This window comes from Myxocyprinus asiaticus, chromosome 20 (assembly GCF_019703515.2).
Source record: "Myxocyprinus asiaticus isolate MX2 ecotype Aquarium Trade chromosome 20, UBuf_Myxa_2, whole genome shotgun sequence".
NCBI lineage: Eukaryota > Metazoa > Chordata > Actinopteri > Cypriniformes > Catostomidae > Myxocyprinus > Myxocyprinus asiaticus.
The window spans coordinates 33,810,105-33,832,999 of record NC_059363.1 but is presented as its reverse complement, the minus strand read 5'-3'; the positions used below and the strand labels follow the sequence as shown (position 1 = coordinate 33,832,999).

At 35.0% G+C, this 22,895-nt stretch overlaps 1 protein-coding gene across 4 annotated transcripts in view; it reads right to left on the bottom strand.

Annotated features, from left to right (window-relative positions):
* Nucleotides 1-22,895, bottom strand: part of LOC127411310 (calcium permeable stress-gated cation channel 1-like) — a 77,942-nt gene that overhangs the window by 5,138 nt on the left and 49,909 nt on the right. For 3 of the 4 annotated variants that reach the window (XM_051646799.1, XM_051646798.1, XM_051646796.1), the window contains exons 6-21: nt 20,509-20,651; nt 17,163-17,214; nt 16,951-17,059; nt 14,436-14,509; nt 14,013-14,093; nt 13,741-13,861; nt 13,376-13,509; nt 12,164-12,286; nt 10,661-10,814; nt 10,409-10,515; nt 4,397-4,483; nt 3,916-3,981; nt 3,648-3,810; nt 2,873-2,978; nt 1,454-1,621; nt 990-1,105 (exon numbers count right to left, since the gene is read on the bottom strand). In XM_051646799.1, the coding sequence (XP_051502759.1) occupies nt 990-1,105; nt 1,454-1,621; nt 2,873-2,978; nt 3,648-3,810; nt 3,916-3,981; nt 4,397-4,483; nt 10,409-10,515; nt 10,661-10,814; nt 12,164-12,286; nt 13,376-13,509; nt 13,741-13,861; nt 14,013-14,093; nt 14,436-14,509; nt 16,951-17,059; nt 17,163-17,214; nt 20,509-20,651 (1,804 nt within the window). The remainder of the gene's footprint in view (nt 1-989; nt 1,106-1,453; nt 1,622-2,872; nt 2,979-3,647; nt 3,811-3,915; nt 3,982-4,396; nt 4,484-10,408; nt 10,516-10,660; nt 10,815-12,163; nt 12,287-13,375; nt 13,510-13,740; nt 13,862-14,012; nt 14,094-14,435; nt 14,510-16,950; nt 17,060-17,162; nt 17,215-20,508; nt 20,652-22,895) is intronic. The other variant, XM_051646797.1, reaches the window with a different exon arrangement.

The following is a 22,895-nucleotide window of genomic DNA, read 5'->3' as shown; positions in this document are numbered from 1 at the left end:
TACCTTCAGGCATTTGGAAATTGCTCCCAAAACAATTGTTGGAAAAATTACTCGTGTCATGCACAAAGTAGATGTCCTAAACGATTGTGGAGTGGTTAAAAAACTGAGTTTTAATGACTTCATCCTAAGTGTATGTAAACTTCTGACTTCAAATGTATATATATATATATAAAAAAAAAAGAAAAAAAAAAAAAGTTATAAAATCTCCAATTGAATTACATTGATGGAATGTTCAGCATTAACTGACAGTGATGATGTCAATGTAATATTTGCATTTCTTACATGTATATACATACTAAATGTAATAAGTCTTGTCTTCCTTGCATATACTTAACCATTAATCGCTGGAGCACAGTGACTATGTGCTGATTCTTGTGTGTAACTGACATAAAACAAGACTTGTTCTTTAGAGACACGTGTTTCATTTATACAGATTTAACTGAAACAAAAAATAGGTATTAGGAAGCCTAAATAGGGAAAGCGATCTCATGAAATATTTACCCCACTCACATTTCAGTCCAGATTCAAAGAAGGAAATAATAAATTATATTTGTTCTAAAGAAAATGAAGCCTATTTTTAAGATAATTTTATATATATATATATATATATATATATATATATATATATATATATATATATATATATATATATATATATTTTTTTTATTATTTATTTATTTATTTATTTATTTATTTATTTTATTTTTGCATAGTGACTTTATTTTCAGGACAATTAAATGGATAGTTCACCAAAAAAGAAAATTCTGTCATATTTTGCTCACCCTCATGTCATTCCAATGCATATGACTCCTTTAAGCATATTTTCTCTCTCTCTCTCTCTCTCTATCTCATTAGTGTAATGCGGTAAAAAATACTTTGTGAGATTCACCCAAAAACTGAGAATTACAATTTCACCAACAAATTAACCATTTGCAAATTAAACATTGGTTTCTACAAGACATCAAAACATCAAGATTTCCATGGCTGACCTGATAGCTTGTTGATCTGTCAGGGTTTAGTTTTTTGAGACATACACCAAAGCAGGAGAAGGCAATACAGGACAGTAGAGTTACAAAGGTAAACAAAGTGATGGGCTGCATTAGACCTGCACAAGAGATACACCATGGAGTTATGCAGAATAAATAGAAAAAGACATTTAGTGTATGTTTTGAAAAATGTGGATGGAAACTTTGCTATTGAGGCTGTATATTTCGGAATCTACCAAAAAGAGAAAATATATTTTCTTGCATGGGAAAATTGCTAGAATGTTGTTTGATTGTGAGTCTGGCCTGCAGTATGAGCAACAGTACATAGAAACACTAAAAAGCAAAATCCAAATTATCATACTTCAAATGCTAATACTAATTCTGATTTATTTGCAAATTAAACCAGATCCAAAGTGCAAAAAGACATTAGATCATGTCATTAAATCATAGAATGTGTGTGAACCTACCCAGTCTGAGTACAGAGAAGAACATCAACCAAAACATGCACAGAATGGGTGCCACTACCACTTGGCTGATGGCGGCCGAGTGGATCCGCTGGCTGAGCTTTGTGGGTATATAGGCATAGTAGATATTATAGCGATCTACCATATGCTTCAGAACAAGGTAGAGCAACCCTGCAAAAGAAAGTTCTTAGTTCACAGTTATGAAATACTTTAAGTTGACACACAGTCATTTTTTCAAGTGTTCTGGTGGGTCATGACCCAGAAATAGGACATAGAGTATTCTAAAAGGGTTACGGACAGCACTGGAAAAACAATGATAAATGCAAATAATAAAATGCAACTAACCACTTAATCATGCATAGTTAGGACTAGGAAAGTAAAACACATTGGACAACAAAGAAAGACTGACATTCCCTCATCCTCGAAAACCATGAACAAAAGTACACAAGACAAATCACAAGATGAATACGAATCAGACTACATTTAATATGGGTTCACTTGCAATTAAAATAGATAAATGTAGGTTTGTACCAACCACAATGTGGTTGTGCTGTGAATTATTGGCTGGCAGGAGCATGACACCATCAAAATTCAAGAAACATTTAGAAACCAAACACTGAAACTATTAAGACCAGCCTTTTGAGCTTTTCAAAAGAAAGCAACATTATCTGAAATATCATCACAAATAAATCATTGATACTAATACATTTCAATTGATTTATTTTAGAGACATTTTATTTACTTTTTTACAATAACCAATTCCTTTAATGTGTTCCATTGGAACTGTGTGGGTCGCCACATGATGTCCAGTGTAAAATCTTGAGAACTACTGGTTTATACAGTAAGTATTGCTTTGAGGGTTGTCATTTTGCATAAAGTTTTCCTCTCCATGCACACTTTCGCTCAGGTATAATATTTATATATGAGTGCACATAACCCACATGTGAGTTAAAGTTGCCAAATGAATTCAGAACTAAGTGAAAAATCATAATGATGGATGTCAGCATATAGTAAATAAACAGTAACTGGTGACAGAACAGGCGTGGAGTGGGCGTCTGGATCTCGGCTAGACGGGTCGGAGCGTCTGGAAGACTACAGCAGATTCGCACCTAGCGGTCAAGTCACACCGTGATATTGAGATGCGGCTCTGACGCCCCCACATACTGACTGAGCATGGGAACGAGGTATGTGAACATGCACAGAGGTAGAAATGAAGGCTGACGGAAAGAAAAAGAAAGCTGCGGGGAAAATGAACAGAGGAAATGAGAGGAAACAAACAAAAAAGTAAACAAATGGTACAGTGGAGATGATAGCAAAATGGATTTGATTTCAAACTGGGAAGAAAAGCAGCAATTAGTGAGTGCACAAGATGGACTAAGAGGAAAAGTCAGCTGTAAAGAAACCCTAATATTATGGACTCACCAAAAGGTACAATGATGGGGCAGGTGATGCTGTAGGTCATACTGACTGCGAATATGCACATGGTCCACGCATACTCAAGACCAAATTGAAACTCATAGGCTTGACTCTGTGGGTGAAGTGAAATAGGTTGAAAGCTGTTTATGATACAGTAGGTCATTAAGAGTATTAAAGGGATAGTTCACCCAAAAAATGTGCATTGATTCACCCATTCACTTGCATTGAAATGACCTACAGAGCTGAAATATTCTTTTAAAAATCTTAATTTGTGTTTTTCAGAAGAAAGAAAGTCATACACATCTGGGATGGCATGAAGGTGGGTAAATGATGAGAGAATTTTCATTTGTGGGTGAACTATTCCTTTAATGCCTATGTTGATTACGGGCTTCTAAGACAATTAGTATCAGTATAAATTTACATTTATTAAACAAGATTATATGTCATAGGTGAAATAGGAAAAATTTTACACTAGAAATACAGATACAGTAAATAAGGAGTGAAATTAATGTCCATAAATAAACTAAGAAATTACAGTATGTACATACCGGTACTTTTTTACATCGATTTTTTTGGATCAATTACATTTTCTATGAAATTTAATTGAAAATATCCATAAAATTACATTTTTGTAATACATTTTTTATTTATTATTATTATTATTATTATTATTATTAAATATTATGTCTTCAATAATTTTTTTTATGATGAAAAAGGAATTTTAAATGGCGGGTGTATGATTTAATTAATCAAACATAACTTACTATACAGATTCACTCACCCTTTTAACGTGGATGCGCTCAGCTTTAGATTTGGCAAAACAGAGGCGAAGAGAATACACCAGCAGTGCAGGAATACGCAAGAGCTCCATAGCCGTTCCTATCAAACTAGACGTGATCACATAATTCACAAAGAACGCCCCGTTATCAGGCAAAAACACACACCTGGGGGAATGAAACAAAGTGAATGACATAAATTGGTAAATGGCTTTAGATCTAAGAAAATTATGCAATAAACAGGTGAAGATTTAGGGAGCAGAAAGAACTTACTGAAACTTCACATCTGCTTCATCCAGGAAGTGAATGTCAAAAAGCCACCTGAAGAACAAATCCAAGCTGCAGAGCCGACAAGGGGAAATACACATAGAAATATGAGTAAATATACACACGTCTATATATTTATATGAATGTAATTAAAATATATCAAACCAAGTGGCATCTGCAATTAATAAAGGACATTTTAGTGGATGTACAATCACATTGAGTATTGACATGTTCCATTAGGTCTGACAACAAGAAAGTGTCTTATTTTGAACAGTACCTCTATTGTGTTTGTACAGAATATTGTACAATATAAAACCTATGTTTGAGCTATTTTTCTTTAAAATAAATTACACTTTGTTTTATATTTTATTATCTTATGTACTCACCCAGTATATATATATATATATAAGAAAACAATATTATTCTTTTGATTTCATTGAAATTGTTATAGCTGATAAATTCTGTTTTCAGATTATAGGATATTTACCTGGACAGACCCAGTGATGGTAGAATAATAACCATGAAGACAAGCAGTAAAAAACATTTGTGCATGGTGACCTGATTCTCATTGGACCTGAGAGAGAGACACACAGAAGATCCAAGTGAGTAACTGAACTGAACTGCTCTGACCTAAACATGTCTTCAATTTAAATAACATTTCCTTTTTTCCAGTTCTTCAACTAGAAAAGATCATTTTGAATGGTTTAATTCAACATAAAGCTGCATTTGCAACCCATTTTATCTCCAGTGCTCTATTTTCTATTTTAAGACCGTTCACAACTTCTTCTCCAATTTTCGTGAGAGCGCTAATTTTAATGGCAATTTTCATTCCAGTGCAAATAGGCATGGGTGGGAGTGTTTATGCTATTGTGGGTGTATGCGTGCAAACTGTGGGTGTATTGTATGGTAATGAAGTGACGCAAAGTGCAATTTGCTATTTTCCTGAGAAATAGGTTGTTGTGCTAAGACGTTTGAAAACCACGTCTTAACTCAGAGCAAAGTCTAAATTCAGTTCCTGCATTTGCAGTTTGGAGATTCCACCAGCAGGTGGTAATAAAGTTCATGTCCAAACTATAAAAATATAGTGGAACATGAAATGATGTCCCTGATGATCAGAGTTATAGCCTTCTTATATGAAACCAACATTTTTGAGATCTGTGTTAAACTATCTATAAGTCATGGTTTATTTTTTCAATTATTATTATTATGTTTAAATTTACAATTGCATTTATGATCAAATTTGCAATAGTATTTTTCCACCTGTTATTGTAGTGATTTTTAAGTCACTGCAAAACTGGTCAGTGGAAGAAGTTGGAGAGAGTAAAACATTTTTGAATTGGTATAATTTTTTGACTACATTATTTTGATTATATATTTGTTTCGTTTAAAGTGTAATTTCAATTTAGAAATATTTTGTTTAATTTTCTGGTATTTCAATAAATGAATTTAATTTTCAAAATCGACCGGTAGAAGTGAAGTGCGTGCTGATACAGTCACTGTTAATACTAGCTTTGATTTGCGTGTCAGTAGATGAAAATGATTAATAATATGGACATTCTCTGTCATTTAACAGAACGTACATCCAAATCCTGACAAGAATCACATTTTCCATGCATATAAAAAGAGCATATCTCGACAATCATCAAGGATGCAGTTAATGCACAAAAGTTCATTAAAATTCATTGCATACAGTCCATTTACAGTCCACTTGCAACTTTTTATGAATGTTCTGTCGTTGTTTATATCGCTGGTGCTTGAGGGAATTAACTATATATAGGACGCTAACAGTAGAATAACCAGAGAAAATTAAATTGCACTTTATTCAGGCCATTTGCACATTGCGCAGGCGATTTTGCCAAACCCACTTGTGCCTAGAGTTAGCAAATGATTGCACAAAAATACAAAAATGTCATTGCCATGCCCATTGACTTTGCACTTATGACTTATGGCATAGCGCTGTGCTTAACGCTAGCGCTCTTAAAATAGGGCCCCCATAATGAGAATTTCCGAGTGAAACAGGATATTTAACAAGAAAAAAAATGTAGGGCTCGACTTGATTTTATCTATGAGAATTGTGAAAAGTGGTCTTTATATGACAGGTAGTTGGAGGGAAGGGGATAAAACATAAGAGGGCAAAAAAGAAAAGTCGTTTCAGAGGTGAAGTAAGATATTAGCCATACATTTTGATGAAGGACTGCAAAGAATAACAATAATTAAAATGATCTAATTATTTACTCACCCACATGATATCCCAGGTGTGTATGACTTTCTTTCTCCACCAGAACACATTTGAAGAAAAATAGAAAAATATCTCAGCTCAGTAGGTCCTTAAAATGCAAGTGAATGGAGATTTCTCTTTTGAAGCTCCAAAAATCACAGACAGAAACGTCATGGATACGACTCCAGGGGTAAATGTCTTCTAAAGCGATACGATCACTTTTGGTGCGAGAAAAAAAAAAAGATCAATATTTAAACTTTTTAACTATAAACCATCGCTTCCGTTAGGCTTCGAAAGAGGGTGGAGATCACACAGTCTCTCGTGTGACATATTCAGTTACCATGATACGGACGTAATCTCATGTTCTCCACTCGGTGGCGACATCCAGGTTAAGCACACAAACACACCATTGTGAGTAAAGAAACAGATCAATACAGATCTAAGTCAAAACCAACCAAGCAACTGTAGAGCGTTCCTCTGTCTCACTTGTAAACAGTGCTCTTCTTCTGGCTGTGACACACTTGCATCAGTTCTCACATGTTTCAAATACCAATGCGATTACGTTACATGCACGTACCGCTGTAGAGCGAAAGCATGATTTAGAGTTTAAAAAAGTACTTAAATATTTAATTTTTCGCACCTAAAGCGATCGTGTCACTTTAGAAGGCATTAATTTAACAGCTGATGTCATATGGATGCCGTTTATATTGACTGTCTGTGATTTTTGGAGCTTCAAATGAGAAATCTCCACTCACTTGCATTTTAATGATCTACTGAGTTAAGATATTTTTCTATTTTTCTTCAGATATGTTCTGGTGAGGAAAGAAAGTCATACACACCTGGGATATCATGAGGGTGAGTAAATAATGAGAGAATTTTCATTTTTTGGTGAATTATCCCTTTAAGTGGAGGTACAGCAGTAGCAGAGTACATAGGGTTTGATCCACATGAACTGATGTGACTCTGTGAAAGATGCCGCCAGAGTGCATATGATTATTCCCTTGTTGTGATCACTATGACAACAAGACTGGAGAGGCAAGCAGAGAGTGTAGAGAGAGGGACAGTGTGTAAGCGTGTTGTGCATGGGTGGATGGGAGACTGGGTTGGGGGCTGTTCTGCTGTTATGCAATATGTTTTTGCTCTGATATGGACATGTTTATGCAATAGATTTAAGCTGCATTACAAATACAGCTACCAAAATTACAAACTTTCTCATCCTGGTCATTGGGACAATGCAATATCTTTGCTAAAAGCCATCAAATTAAAATCAAATTCTAAGAATAAATATTAGCCTAAGAAACCAAATGTATGTTTTTGAGATGTCTGTTAAAGAGTGTATCATCTAAAAAACATTGCGTTCTATTGTTTCCCTCAATCATTGTTCAGGTCATTTTTGATTTTAGATTTATTATTAAAATGGTTTCGTTATTCTGAGTGAATTTTCCTAAACTTTGTGAATTTTCCTACACCTGCCACCTGAACACTGAACACACAGTCTAGATGGCTTTATCAAACAGTGCATGTTCATACTTTTCCGGTCAAATTTGACCCGCTATAGGAACTTAATGGTTGAGACTATGAAACAATGCAGAACACACAAATTCATACACACAAATGTACACACACACACAGACACACAGAAACACGCACTCAAACACAAAGAAATGAATGGGTGAGACTACAACAGAGCAGTTATTTTGAATTTTGTCAAATAAAAATGAATCAGCCACAATGCAGAAAACACACGCACACACACACATGTTGGTGTGGATGTCCTTATGAGGACTCTCCATAGACATAATGATTTTTATACTGTACAAACTATAGATTCTATCCCCTAACCCTAACCCTCACAAAAACCTTTCTGCATTTTTACATTTTCAATAAAACATCATTTAGTATGTTTTTTAAGGAATTTCAATTATGTGGACACCAGAAAACCACATTTATAGCATAACACCCTTGTAATAACCAGTTTGTAACCTAAAAAATGTCTTCGTAAACCACTTAAACCTGCCCACAAACACACACACACACTTCAAGATCAGATCAAAGTCTTAGTCTGACCCCACTGTGAGAAAGTTTACGATTAGGTGTGGGAGCTGCACACCATGGTCAGGTCTGACTGTAAGCATATTATGGCATCACTGCAAAATCTCACACTTTAATACAAGTGGTTTAAAAAAAAAAATAATAATAATTTTTTATATATAATAATGCCTAAATATACACTACCGGTCAAAAGTTTTGAAACACTTACTCATTCTTTATTATATATTTATTTTATTTTTCTTCACATTTTAGAATAATAGTAAAGTCATCAAAACTATGGAATAACATAAATGGAACTATGGGAATTATGTTGTGACTAAACAAAATCCAGAATAAATCAAAACTGTGTTATATTTTAGCATCTTCAAAGTAGTCAAGTTATTATTTGGTCATAAGTCATAAATTTCAAAAACTTTTCTTTTATTTTAAATAATATTTTAGTTTTATAATGAAATAAATTAATATGGTGGCACAATTATATTTTTGTCTACAAAACTAATTTCAAACATTTAAGCATACACCTTCAGATCAAAAGATTTTTAAGATCATGAGAAACATTTTAGTCAAGTGTTTCAAAACTTTTGACTGGTAGTGTAAATCCAATGCATAACTGTATTAATATCTAGAAATTAAATTTGTTACAACATTGGCTTAGAGATCAGCCAATGCATGGAGCACTGAAGCCATCAACTGGCCATAGTTGTCATTTCATTGTTATTTTTATTCCAGCAGATATCACTAGAGACCCCAAATGCATGACATATTTAGATTTTTTGACAATTTTTCAATTTACTAAAATAAAGGTTTTGATTGAAGTGAAGATAACATAAAATGTGCTTATTTTATATGAACATGATAGAGTAATTGAGTAATTTAAAGGCATATAAGTTAAAAAATACCTTACAATTCCAAAATAAACTTTAGCATTTTTATTTGAGTGAAGATAGTGTTATTTCATTTCTTTAAAAAAATAAAATAATAATAATAATTGGGGGTTCCACATTTGATGTTTTGGGTCAAATGTGACACGAACAGATGGAATAGTGTTCTCTACTGAAAAGTGTACAAGGGTTAACCATCATATTTGTGTACAAATATCTGAAAAAATTTGTACTAAAGCAGATTTGCATAGGCTATGCTTACATAGCAGCAAAATACAGTTGTCAGTCCTGTCTGAAGTGCTAAATACGGTTCTGTTAAAACATAGTTTGTTTATGAAAGAGAGTTACTGTATTCTGTATTCTTTAACCAAAGTGGCTCTCCTAAATTTTCATGAGTCATCAAATCGAATTTCATTTGGTGTCCAATACAAATGGAACCAAAATCAACAACCAGCTGTCTGAAATGTTACTATCATATGTGTGACTTATTTTTTGAGAAACTAATGAGGTTTGATGTCATTGACATGTTGCCATATTGGATTTGTTTGCTGTTTACATGAGAAATCAATCAATGGTTTGATTTGATTTGAGAGTGAATAACAACTTAAATTGCCATCTGTTTATCATGCAACGTAATTGTATTCCTCCGGAAGACTTGGAATATAACACACAAGTCACATGGACTACTTTTACGACACTTTTGGGTGCTTTTTGAAGCTTTAAAGTGAGTCACTATCAATTGTTATTGGAAATCAGCTAATGCAAAAATGTTTCTATATCATTTTGTGTTCCTCAAAAGTCATATGGGTTTGGAACAACATGAGGGTGAGTAAATAATGACAGAATTTTTTGGGTAAACTATTCCTTTAAGTGTTTGGATGAAGTAGTGAAGTAGTATGAGAGGATGAAAGCAGCAGGAGTGTCCCGAAATGCAGAAGAGTTTAGACTAAAAATTAGTTCCTTGATTATGCTGACTGTTGTTATAACATTCAACTGAGGATTAGAGATGACACTGTAAAAATTACATTGTCTAGATGAAAATGCACACATCAAATAGATGTCTCAATGGCATACATTATGACAAGAGCCTTATGAAACAAATTTCTGTGTAAATTCATAAAAAACAGATTTGACCTAAACTTTTAACTTGAATGTAAGTCAGTTTAAATAAGAATGGTTTTACGAACAATTTAAACAAATATTTGTTCTTCTTGTGTTTCATGTGTAAGGCCCAGTGATTATTAATGCATACTGGAGTAAATGGACCTACTTTAAGAACTATTTGCTCTTCTCACATTATGCTACGTGCAGCAGTGTTTAAAGTCAGATGGTGGAAACAGTATCATACCTAGTCCAGTGGTACTCAAAGAATGATGAATAGTACACTACGAAGGGCAGGAGGATGGAAAAGGCCCACAGGAGTAGCGTGGGGAAGAACTGGGTAATTACTGGGTTCTAGACAGTAGAAGACAGTTAAAGATCAAATTCAAAACATTAAACCTCCGAAAACAACACAAAAACGCACTTTAAGCTTTAGTTTATGTTCTAAAGTGGCAGAATGCAGCCGTACGGTTATAAAAGCACTTTGATGGTCACTGACCCTTAGGCACTCAACTGGCTGAGTGATGTTGAACTTGTCCATAGTGTTTACAATGATAGCAGGGGTTGTGAGAAAGAAGAGCAGGAGGAAGAGCGTAATGTTGAGCAGGACGCAGCGGAGCCACCAGCGAGAACCGCACACTGACAGATTTTCCCTGGACAAACACAGGCAACAATCAACACAAGGTTTTAACTACAGTTACAGGACAAGCTGTGTGTTCTCTCCAAGAATAAGTCAGATTCCCAGCTACTATTACACAAACACGAAGGTTTGTGCTGGAAACAGGGCTTGAAATGATGGCATTAGTGATTCCATTAGTGAAGTTTATGCTTTCTACACTTAAAGGTGAAGTGTGCCATTTTTCGATGCTAAAATACCTTCTACTATGCCCAATTAAAGAGATACCCCAAAATTAAAATTTGGTCATCATTTATTCACCCTCATGTCTCAAGACATGGAGCAACATGAGGATGAGTAAATAATGATAGAATTTTCATTTTTGGGTGAACTATCACTTTAATACGCAGATACATTTATAAGAAAGTATTCCGTAGGTTAATTTCCCTGCTGTGTAAACACTGTGGCTCTATCAAAACATTGCTCTGTTTGTTTAAGCACTCCAGTCTGGCAATTCAATATTGGCTCAAAAATGACATGATCTGTTTGTCCAGCCTATGGAAGGTCGGGGGACTCCACAATTTTTGCAATTCCGTTTGGTGACGATAGTGGCGTAGAAATTTCACACATCACCTTTAAGTAAAAGCAATGCACGATAAAGGCGTACACATGAGATTTAGGTTTCCATAAAATGCAAACAAATTCCTTTGTGACAAAAGTAATTGTTTCCACTGTATAACTAGCAAAACCTTATATTCTGTAAATGTTGGAAAACTGAGTGCTGCAAAACATCGGACTCACAGGCTGCGCTGAACTGGAAAACATTTACGCATCAATACATTTTTGTAATAAGAAGAAAACAAGCTACAACATTAGAGTTTATACCCATAAAAAGGAAGTTCTTGAATTCAGACAAACATACAGAAACATACACACACACAGGCACAGACATGCTCCAGTCAAGCGGAAAGACTGGCTGACACTAGCCCACCCCCACACACACCCACACACACTAACACTCACTCAAATATATGATTCTCAACACATATTATGTAAGAGATATAATGGCTTTCACTGTGGCTGTCTAGGCAAACACTCAGATTGAGACTTAATTAATCCAATTTCATCTCTCAAATCCAAGTGTAATGGACTGGGGGGAAAAGCATCTCATGAATATGCATGACTCTAGCTTGCAGATCACAAGTAGCACAACTCTAAAAACTGCAAATAAAACATCTTATAAAACAACAAATCACTATATTTTTGGATTATTTATTGTAGAGCTTCTACTTTCCCCAATAATTTCACTCTGCAGTTCTTTCTACTGTATGTTTAAATAATTACAGTAATGTAAGGCTATCCTTTTGAAATGCTATTTTGTCTTACCATATGATGTCACTGGGGGCATGGGCATAAGAAACCCCCCACTGATGCGAGCGCACTACTGTTGTAATGCTGGACTGCTGGGGTCTGTGGCGGCAGCGTGCTCGGCTGTAGTCTTTTACAATACTACAGAAACATAAACAGACTTTAAAAAAGGCTTAAAAGTGCATCAACTTCATACAGAGGCTTCCAAAAGTAAAAGTTGTTATAAACTGTAATAACTTGACAGAGAGGAATTTAATGCAAATCTCAGTTTTCACTCCATTTAATTTAATTTGAGTCTAGGAGAAAAATTGTGGTATTAAATATATCTCAATTGTGATTATTCTTTCCATAAGGGGTGAGAGCTGTAACTGCATGTCAAACCTCTATCTAGTCTTCAGTTTTTCAACTGTTAGAAGGCTTGCTTCATGTTAAGTGGTTCAAATACTTTTATTTCACAGCCTTCTGGAATACTCAATTCTGATAGGTCAATGGCGCCATCTAGTGGTCTGATATTTCTGAGTAAAAACCGCACATCCACATATCAGACAGCTCGCCTGGGTATTCTGAGCCATTTTTACTACTTGGATCACTGTGCGATCTCAAAAGGTAATCTAATAAAATAATTTCAACTCAAATCAATGTTTCATATGCGTTTATAAATGTATTTGGCAAGTAGTCTTTTAATAAGCTGGAGAATGGGCAGTCAGACAGTCTTTAATTAAAAAATAAGAACTCTGACGCAAACCGGAGGTAGAATTTTGAACAACAATTTCTTTCTTCTCACATAATTACATTATTTCAACACAAATTAATGTTTCATGTCCATTTCTTAATTTTTTTGGCAAGTTGTCTTGTAACAGGCTGAATACTGATAAATCAGAAGGTCATTTGTACAGAAAAAAACTAACAGAACTCTGACGCAAACTTTTGGATTTCAGCTGTTCAGCGGTTTATTTCTTCTCAAATGATTACATAATTTCAACACAAATCAGTATTTTATTTCCTATAATTATTCATTTGGTTAGTAGCCGTGTAATAAGCAGGGTTCAGGTCGGAATCCTGATCACCCTGGTTTATTTTACGATAACAACTGTCAGAATGTACATTATCCCTTACTTATACTCTTGAACTATGGTATTCTTTACAGTGTTTAAAAGATGTATGAAGTCCAAATTCAATGATCACCTCCATTTTCAGCCATAAAAGCAACCATTTACACCCGACACTTACACTGCTGTCATTCTTTCATCTCTGAAGGTGACAAAGGCTATGCCCAGCCTCTTCATAGAGATGCGGTTTTTCTCTGCATTAAACTCATCTGTCAGTTTCTCCTCCAGCTCGCTGTAGTACTGCTCTGCATCCACCTGAGTAAAGGAGACATCACATTACACAAGAGAAGTGAAAGCTCAGATCTCCTTGCAGTGAAATTTTGCACCATGACTGACAGTAGGAGTCTGGTGGTCTCCAGTGGCCAACATGAGAAGGTGCAGATTGTACATTCCACATGGACTTTCTATATAAACACAAACCAGGTATTCTTATACAAATCCAGTCATCCATTCTGTATTTATAACAAGTGTGTGAGAGTTATTCACCTGTTCAAAGCCACATATATCACAGCAGAAGATCTGAGCACAAGGGTGTGTCTTTATCATGATCCTCCCTTCCTTCTGAGCTTTGGTTGTGAAATACAACCTTCCTTTCATGGCTTTCCGTCTGTAAAGGACATGAAACTGGTGAAATTAAAACTTAATCTCCGGAGGAATCACTCAAGACAAAAGAGAAATCCCTGTTTAATACAGTTTATATGAAATGTCAGTGTGACTCAGCTATATAACATTTAAAGATATTTAAATGTGTGACTGACCTTTCTGAGTCCAGCTTCATCAGTTTTTGTATGTCAAAGCAGAACCGGATGTCAGTGACGGTACAGCTGGGATACGCCTCACTGTTTGGAATTTGGGGAAACACAGTGGTATGTTACGTTTTCACACACACACACACACATTCATATAATAATATACACTTCTAACTCTTAAAAATGACTTTTATTTTGTTTTGTGTAACCTTATTGTTAATTGTCAAATTAAATGATATTTTTGACTTTAATAAAACCAGTTAATTTAGATGTTACTATATGAAGCACATTTTTAGGTTACAAAATAAAAAAATATATTTTCATAGTGTACATACAAAAAAAGAGAAAAGCAATGGTTCTGTTTACTCTTTTAGTACTTAATATGCGGAACTATGGAGATCAAGCAATGTTTTATTGCTGGGCTTCACTTACTGAAGATGTTTGGTGATCAGGCCGGGATCAGAGATTTCTCTGGGAATAGAAGTGATCATTAGAGTTCTGGCCACCTGCGATAATAACAAATAAAGATAAGAACTAGATTTATATTTCATGAAGTAAAATACCAGTGTTTGCAAGGCAGCAAAAAAATGATACATACATTTTAGAAATGGTACGAATGTAAAATAGTGAGTCTAATAGTTTAGAAAAGAAATAGCACAATTCTCCTCAAAAAGCCGCATGATTTGAGGTATCAATCATGTCTGTCGCAAAGGAAAATTTGCTTTTTTTCTGGTCACAAAGTGTATCAAGATTTATAAATACATTTCATTTTATTGAACATTGATGGAGCAACACAATTTGTGTGAAAAAAATAATAACAAAAGGTTGCTATTAAAAAAAAAAAAAAAGTGGCGAGGGAGCCTTTTACCCCACATTTGGCCGCCAGGGGGTTTATAGTGATATAATGTAAATACTGTATAGGTGCAATAGCTATAGTGCAAAATTTGTCAACTAATGTACATACTTTTGAGAAAGCAAGATGCTTTATTTGAGTAACAAGTTAAGATAATAGTTATTCAACATTAACAACCACTTCGGAAAAGGGTGTGCCATTTCCTGTAAATTTCAATCACATTTGGCATTTCATTACATCTCAAGTATTTTATAAACAAATGAATCTCCATTGTGATTGGATCAGTCAATGTGAGCCCACTTTGAACATTCTTCATAAGAAATCTATTCGCCCCACTTAAGAAAAACAATGTGTTTTATGGGGGTCTTTAGCCACTGCAACAGGGGGGCTTTTTACCCCAAATACTATCCTTTCACTTATTGGACAGTTACTGAAAACCTTTGATTTAATCACCTTGAACAAAACTGAAAATGACAAATAAGTATTTTTTTCTCAAAATAAATGTGAAAATTCCAGGGATTTTCAGTCTCTACATAACTTTTCAACATTTTAAAAATGATTAAATATTAGCTCAAACAACCTCAAAATCAAAGTGATGTGGTAGTTTTTGTTGATATTTAGTGCTTTGGGAAAAAATTAAATAAAATGTGCCTTTTACTCCGAGGAAGCCTTTAGCCCTGTGATGAGTTACACTCCAAAGTTTAATAATTAGTGTTCTGACTTAGTTAAAATCTCTAACTCTACATATAAGCAAAGTCCCTTTAAAAGGAAAGATCACCCAAGCATGAAAATTCTCTCATCAATTACTCAGCCCATGCCATCCCAGATGTATATGACTGTCATTCTTCTGCAGAACACAAATTGTTTTGTTTTTTTAAAGAATATTTCAGCTCTGTAGGACAATACAATGCGTTTTGATGCTCCAAAAAGCACATGAAGGCATCATACAAGTAATCCATACAACTCCAGTGTTTTAATCCATCTCTTCAGAAGTGATATGATAGGTGTGGGTGAGAAACAGTTCAATATATTAGTTTTTTTTTTTTTTTTTGCAAGAAATTGTTCTCCCTGCACAGCAGGTGGAGAATGTGAAGAATGTAAATCACCAAAAACAAAAGAAGAAGAATGTGAAGGTTAAAGTGGAGATTTACTGAGCAGGGAGGAGAATTTGTAGTAAAAAGGACTTAAATATTTATATTGTTTCTCACCAACACCTATCATATCGCTTCAGAAGACATTGATTGCATTTTATGGACCAAAAGAACTGAAAAATTCTTCTAAAAATCTTCATTTGAGTTCAGCAGATGAAAGAAAGTCATACACGGATGGCATAAGGGTGAGTAAATGATGAAAGAATTTTCATTTTTGGGTGAACTATCCCTTTAAGGCACGTCAGGTCACTTGGTGGCCATATTCGTAATGCTTTGGGCAGCTATTTTGTAGGCATGATTTAAGTACATCTCCTATATACTTGAATGTGAAATCTCCAAAATAACAATAATGGCAACAATGGAATAATTTGTGCTTCTTTAAAAAAAACAAAAACAAAAAAAACACTATTTTCAGGTTGGCCCATGCACATTTTTGAGTAAACTGACAAGCAATCAGTGTTGTATACTTACTTCAGAAAAGTAATTTGTTACTGATTACATATTACAAATGAACATTGTTATCAGTAATATCATCTTTTAGATTATTTTAGATCTAATTACTTTTGGAATACTTTATTTAATTTATTATTTGTTTTTTTGTATTTGCTTTTTGTCAGTCTATGGCCAAGTCTTAAAATACTAAAAAGAATAAAGGCAAACATTTCTATTCTAAATCTACAGTATATATAAGTATTCTACATGTATTAAAATATATTATTATATTTTTATCAAACAAAAAATAACATCCCTAATTCTGAAATTGTCTACAAAACAAAATGTGAGACAGTATGTTAAGCGGTTTCAATACAGAGTTTGCCTTGCAAGCACTGTAAAAAGCAGTAGTACTTCTGGAAAAGAACTGAGACATATCAATCATATAGTCTAGAATTTGACTTTCTAATAATACACATGTGTACATCAACAGCTGTGTGCATTCACCAACCTTTTCATCCTCCCTGTATTCCAGTCGTGAGGCGTGGTGTGCCATGCACAGCACAGTGATCACAAAATACAACAGAGCAAAGATACTGTGCAACCACAGAAATGTGTTGCTAATGCGAGAAGGGGAACGAGAAATCAAGATCATGCAGACAACTTCATAAATATTCATAAATAAACAAGATTATGCTCATTCACCATAAATAATTAACCTACTGTGCTGGGACGTTCACCACTGTTGTTCGGCCAAAATTCTGAGGGCTATCTTCTGGAAAACAGGGAAATAAAAAACTTGTGTTAGCATGTTAGACAGTTAGACATGTTCTTCTCACATACCAGTGTCAAAATTACAGTAAAGCTCTGAAAGAAATTTGAGGCCTTTGTTGTAAAGTGCAAACTGAGAAAGTAGAAACTTTCCCTTAAAAAAACATCTCTACATGTCAATCATCATGCTCTGGGTTTGGTTGCTATGACAAATTATATTTAACAAATACAGTGTCAAACTGTTACATGGACATAACAGCCAGCATCAAAACCCCCACCCTATTCTAACCAGCTGGCCCCTAAACTACACCACAGACGGTTTTACCGCACGTCCACATGCACCAGTAAATCACCACACTTTTAGAGGATCACAGTAAAAACTCTGCCACCAAGGTCTCCTAAGTCGTATGAAAAGTTTGCAGGTCTGAGATCAACAAGAGGTAAAGCCGGTGGCTTTTCACAATGCTCTTTTTGTGGTGTGGACAGTCAGGGCCTTTCCCATATTTAACTTGGCCCTTCAAACCCTTTATCGTGCCACCCAAACATCTACAAACTCTGTAGGGTGGACTGAATGATGCTTTTACACACATTCACTAATGGACGGTTAAGAATGAGAACTTCAGCAGGCCCACACAGAACCTGTGCATGCAAAATTAAAAAAAATATTCTTTCATTCACAAAGTTTTATTCCTATTTCCTGCTCCTTGCATGTTAATTTATTAAATATACTGGGTAACTTGATGTTTTCAGCTACCAATTAAGAGTATAGTACTTTCAGCTGTGTTTAACATTTTACCCTGTATATTTCATATTTCCCCCACAAATCAGCACAAAAAATGTGAAAAAAATTCTTCAAATTCTTGGGGTACTTATCGGTCATATAATGATACCGGGTTAAAGGGATAGTTCACCCAAAAATTATAATTCTCTCATCATTTGCTCACCCTCATGCTATCTCAAACTTGTATGACTTTCTTTTTTCTGAGGAACACAAATGAAGATATTTTGAAGGATGTACAGTGATGTATTTTCATCCAATTCAAGTCAATGGAGTCCAAAAAGGATATAAAGGCAGCATAACAGCAATTCATACAACTCGAGTGGTTTAATCCATGTCTTTTAAAGGGGTACGATCGTTTTGGGTGAGAAACTAAATTTAAGTCCTTATTCACCAGCCCGATTGGAACAGTGCAGACTAGTGATTCTTTGACGCTGTACACGGTTGCCAGGTACTCAATTCCGTTCTCATTATAAATCAATAAGACATTGCATCATTTTCTAGTGCTTACCATCAACCTTTTGGTGACTACGGTACATTTTAAATGTAACCCCAAATAAATCTCAACCTGTGACTATCATTTTAAATGACCCAAGCTAAGCCTTGTGGCGCAAGCTGATAGGTTTTTGAACTTGTAATCTGTTAGCCAATGGTCTCGCATGGTGTAAGCTGATTGGTCCTTTGACAAGTGATCGGGTAGCCAATCAACTTGAGTCTCTGTCTTTGTCTGACATTTAAATTGACAGTTTTGCTGTTAAGCTGGTTCTCTACAGCGCGCTGCTATGGTTTTTCTCTGAAAATGATATTTGCTCAGGTGGTTTGCTGGGGATTTTCTTCTAACAGCTTGCACGGTAAGGCCTGCTTTTGGCTATTACACATAGAAACGTGTCTTTAACAAGGTAAGCCTTAGCCAGATCTGCCAGGCACACATTGCTATTTTAGGTCATTAGATTAAATAAATCCACACATAGCTAGTCTAAGTCACTAGTTAAATAAGCTCTTGGCTCTCCTGGTTCAGGTACACATTATGAGGTCAAAAGGTCCAGGCACACGCAGACATTTAGTTCATTAGCGTTATGCTATTTGGCCAGTGGCCACTGAGACACTAGTGTCGTATGGATTACTTTCATGTCCTTTCTGGACCTTGAATGTTTTGGACGCCACTGACTTCCACTGTCTGGATAACAACATCCTACATCATACATCCTTCAAAATATGTTTGTTTGTGTTCCACAGAGGAATTAAAGTCATACAAGTTTTAACAGTATGAGGGTGAGTAAATGATGAGAGAATGATCATTTTTGGGTAAACTAACTCTTTAAGCACAAGAACTAATTTTTAGATTATTATTTTTGGGGGCTCTCACAACATAACATCACAGCTGGGCACAGCTCCATCACACAAAAACTATATGGGGAAGAAATGCTTTAAAGATGAGGTGTACATGCCACTAGCATCACCAAGTGGAATTGTAAAAATAATGATTTATTCCAAACAGGTTTCCCAAATACTCCTACCACTCCTTCTGCCCCACCCTGATCTGCCATGGTTTTAAAAAGCCCCCAAAACATGACATTGGTTAAGCCAGAGGATGACATGTTGGACCACTCAAAACAAAAATAGCAATGTTTTGAAGGTGTCCCAATGCTAACACTCTTTGGAGGTCAATCAACAAATGGTTTCCTTAAGTGGGGTCATACTGAAAGCAATTACCAGAGATAAAGTGCCGGAAGTCATTTATTTTCAGTGAGAGTTGCAATTTGACAACATGAACTGAGCGACAATATCCTTACTTTAACCTTATTTTTTTGCCCTTTTTTTTTTTTTTTTTTTTTTTTTTTTTAAAGGATGGATTGGAAACCAAAAGGATGTTTTTTTGTTTGTTTTTTTTTTTAATCAACATTATGCCACAAATGCTGTGGATTGAGCTTAACTTGTATGTAACCCGGAATATTCCTTAAAGAAGTCCCGTAGAGGTGTTAACTAGAACTTGAGTTGAGCCAAATCCTCGAGCCCCTCCTTTGCGGACAACAAGCCAAATATTTTTACCCTTTACCACTCAAAGCTTATATGGGCAGGTGAATTTGTGAAAGTCAATGTATTTATAGCAACTTACCTGAATAAACACATCCAGTTTAATGGCACAATCTTTTAAAGGTAACTCTATTGCCCCCATGAGTACTGAGGTTTATTACCACTACAGTAATGCAAGAAAACTCGTGGGGAATTTAAGAACCCAGGCTAAATTCTAACTGAACAAGAAACACTGCACTAAGTAGCCTAACTCTCTGTTATTCTAACAAATGAAAAAAAGATCTGTCAAAATAAATCCATGAGATCTTTTGAAAAGTGTCCATCTTTTTTTTAGGTGCAAGTACACTGATGAATTAACTAATGTTGTTTAAAAAAGTATACTGTCTTTTCCTGGATACCAAACATATTTTGTCTGTTGTCATGAATTCTTTATGGCCGAGCACTAGAGCAAACAGTAACCAAACAGCTGAGAGTCTAATGAGTTACCGAGGAGGTTCCCAGAGAGGTTGACAGGCAGGATGATGGTGAGAGACAGCAGACACACCACCGTCATGAGCAGAATAATGTGACGTTGGAATGACAGGTACGTGACCGCATCAATACCACATTTACTGCGGATCTCTTCATCCCTTTGGGAAATAAAATAAAGACAAAAACAACCCCTGTAAAAACATTCTCAGTGGCCCCAAAACCTATTTGGACATTTTTGGACACCTAAGTCACACTTAAAAATGTATGAATTTCATTGCATTATATAATATCAAACCAAGAGGCATCTGCAAACAAATGATGCAAGCTAGACCTTTTATCAGAACTACACTTTTATCAAACTACAGTTTGACAACCGCAAAGTGTCAAAATACTTTTTGTCTTCATATTGAATAAAATATGTACTGCTTTATTATTTAAAACCTTTAAAAACTTAATTAAACTTATTTTTGAGAAAAGATTGCTTAAAAGTGTGTTTGTGCCATCTTTCTTGAAAATATTTTGTTACATAAAACAAATACATTCATTGAAACACTTTTTGAGGCCACTGTACATTTTTTTCAGTTAGTTGACACTTTTATCAAATTTGATTTACAGTGCATTCAAAGTATTCATTTTGTAAATATGTGTTTCCTGGGAATGGACCCATTACCTTGGCATTCCTAGCGCAACACTCTACCAGTTTAGCTACAAGTACTAAAAAGGTAAAACTGCCTTTATGCGAGTATTCAGTGTGTTTGAAGTAAAATGTTGATTTTGGTTAACAATATATGTTTGGTGGCCTTTTTGAACAGACCTCACAGTGAAATCGGAAACAGTAGGTTGACTTTTCTTGGCTAAAATCGGTCTTTGCCTCCCAAAATTTGAAACACTGCCCCCAGTGGCCAAGGTGGTAAGTGTTGTTGGGCGTATGGGCACTGTAAGCTCCATTTTTTGGATGTACTGTCGACAGAAGGGTGCCAAAAGCAAATTGTGAAGCAAGTTGTTTTCAGCTGTACAGGTAGTAATACAGTGAAGAGAAATGCTTATTTTATAAACTGTACCCCTCAACCCAAAACCTAACCTTCAGTGGAAACAACATGTAATGTTAGAGGGAAAAATACAACCTCCGAATCACGCTTGTCACTGATTATGCAAATGCAATTACTTCCTGGTTGACGCAACACGCTTTCAGTTGTGCCAAAAGGGAAGGTAAACATGTCTGATGGGAGATGGCGCTTGTCAGTGAGATGGTATAATGTGGTCAGTCCTAGGGTATCGTAACTCTCGGAAACAACATGCCGATCTCCAGTGTGATCATGCTGTTTTTTAAAGACCACACAAATTCATGAGGGATTTGAGTGCTATTATGATCGCAAGGAGCACTCGTACATATCAAAACACATGTAATCAAAAACATAAACACCCACACACGACCCTCATGTCATTCCAAACCTGTATGACTTTCTATCTAATGAGAACACAAAAGCATATATTTTGAAGAATAATTTATAAACAAAAATTGGTTACTATATTACATATTGTAACATATTTTAATATTTAGTTTATTACCTTAAAATTGCAAATGTGTATCTTTAAATACAAGTTGTTGTTTGAACAAGTATAGTGACTAATTTACATTTCACAAATCTTTAAATACACAAAATGGTTCTTGCTGCACTTCAAATCAGACATGACTGAAAGGCCAGTAAGAATTAATTTAGTGAAGGATTCTTCAGACTGATTCAAGTCGATAACTAGTGAGATAGTGAGTCGTTTTGAGTGATTCATTAAAAAAACTGGCTAATAAGAGTCATTTGTTCGTGAATTGGACTAAACTACTTTTTGCTGTACCAAATTAATGCTTGTTTTGCAGTGGAGGCAGAGATCAAAATGCAATGAAAGACTGTTGTTTGGTGTTATTTTTTTTATTTTATTTTTTATTTTGTGCACACTCTTTTTATCTCATCACATTCAATTCAGACTGCAAGCTCACAACTTCTAGGTAAAATATCATCTTATTTGCCGTGGGGATGGAGATTCTGTAACAGCGGAGCCACTCTTTTCATATGATTGTTGTCAAGCTCTAAAAATGACACACAAAAAAGCACCATTATACTGTAGTATCATAAAAGTGGTCTATTTGACTCATGCACTATTTTCCAAGTCTTCTGAAGTCATATGATAGATTTGTGTGAGAAACAGTTTTAAGTTGTTACTCACTGATAAACTTCCCCTCTAGTGAACTGTTAACCATATGATTGAATCAGTGACTCAAGAACTAGTTCATTCCAGTTTATAGCTAAACACATGGAAGATCAGACTGAAAAGAACAGACAGGATAATCTTTACCTTTTGTGCTCCACAGAAGAAAGTAATTCATACAGGTTTAGAACAACATGAGA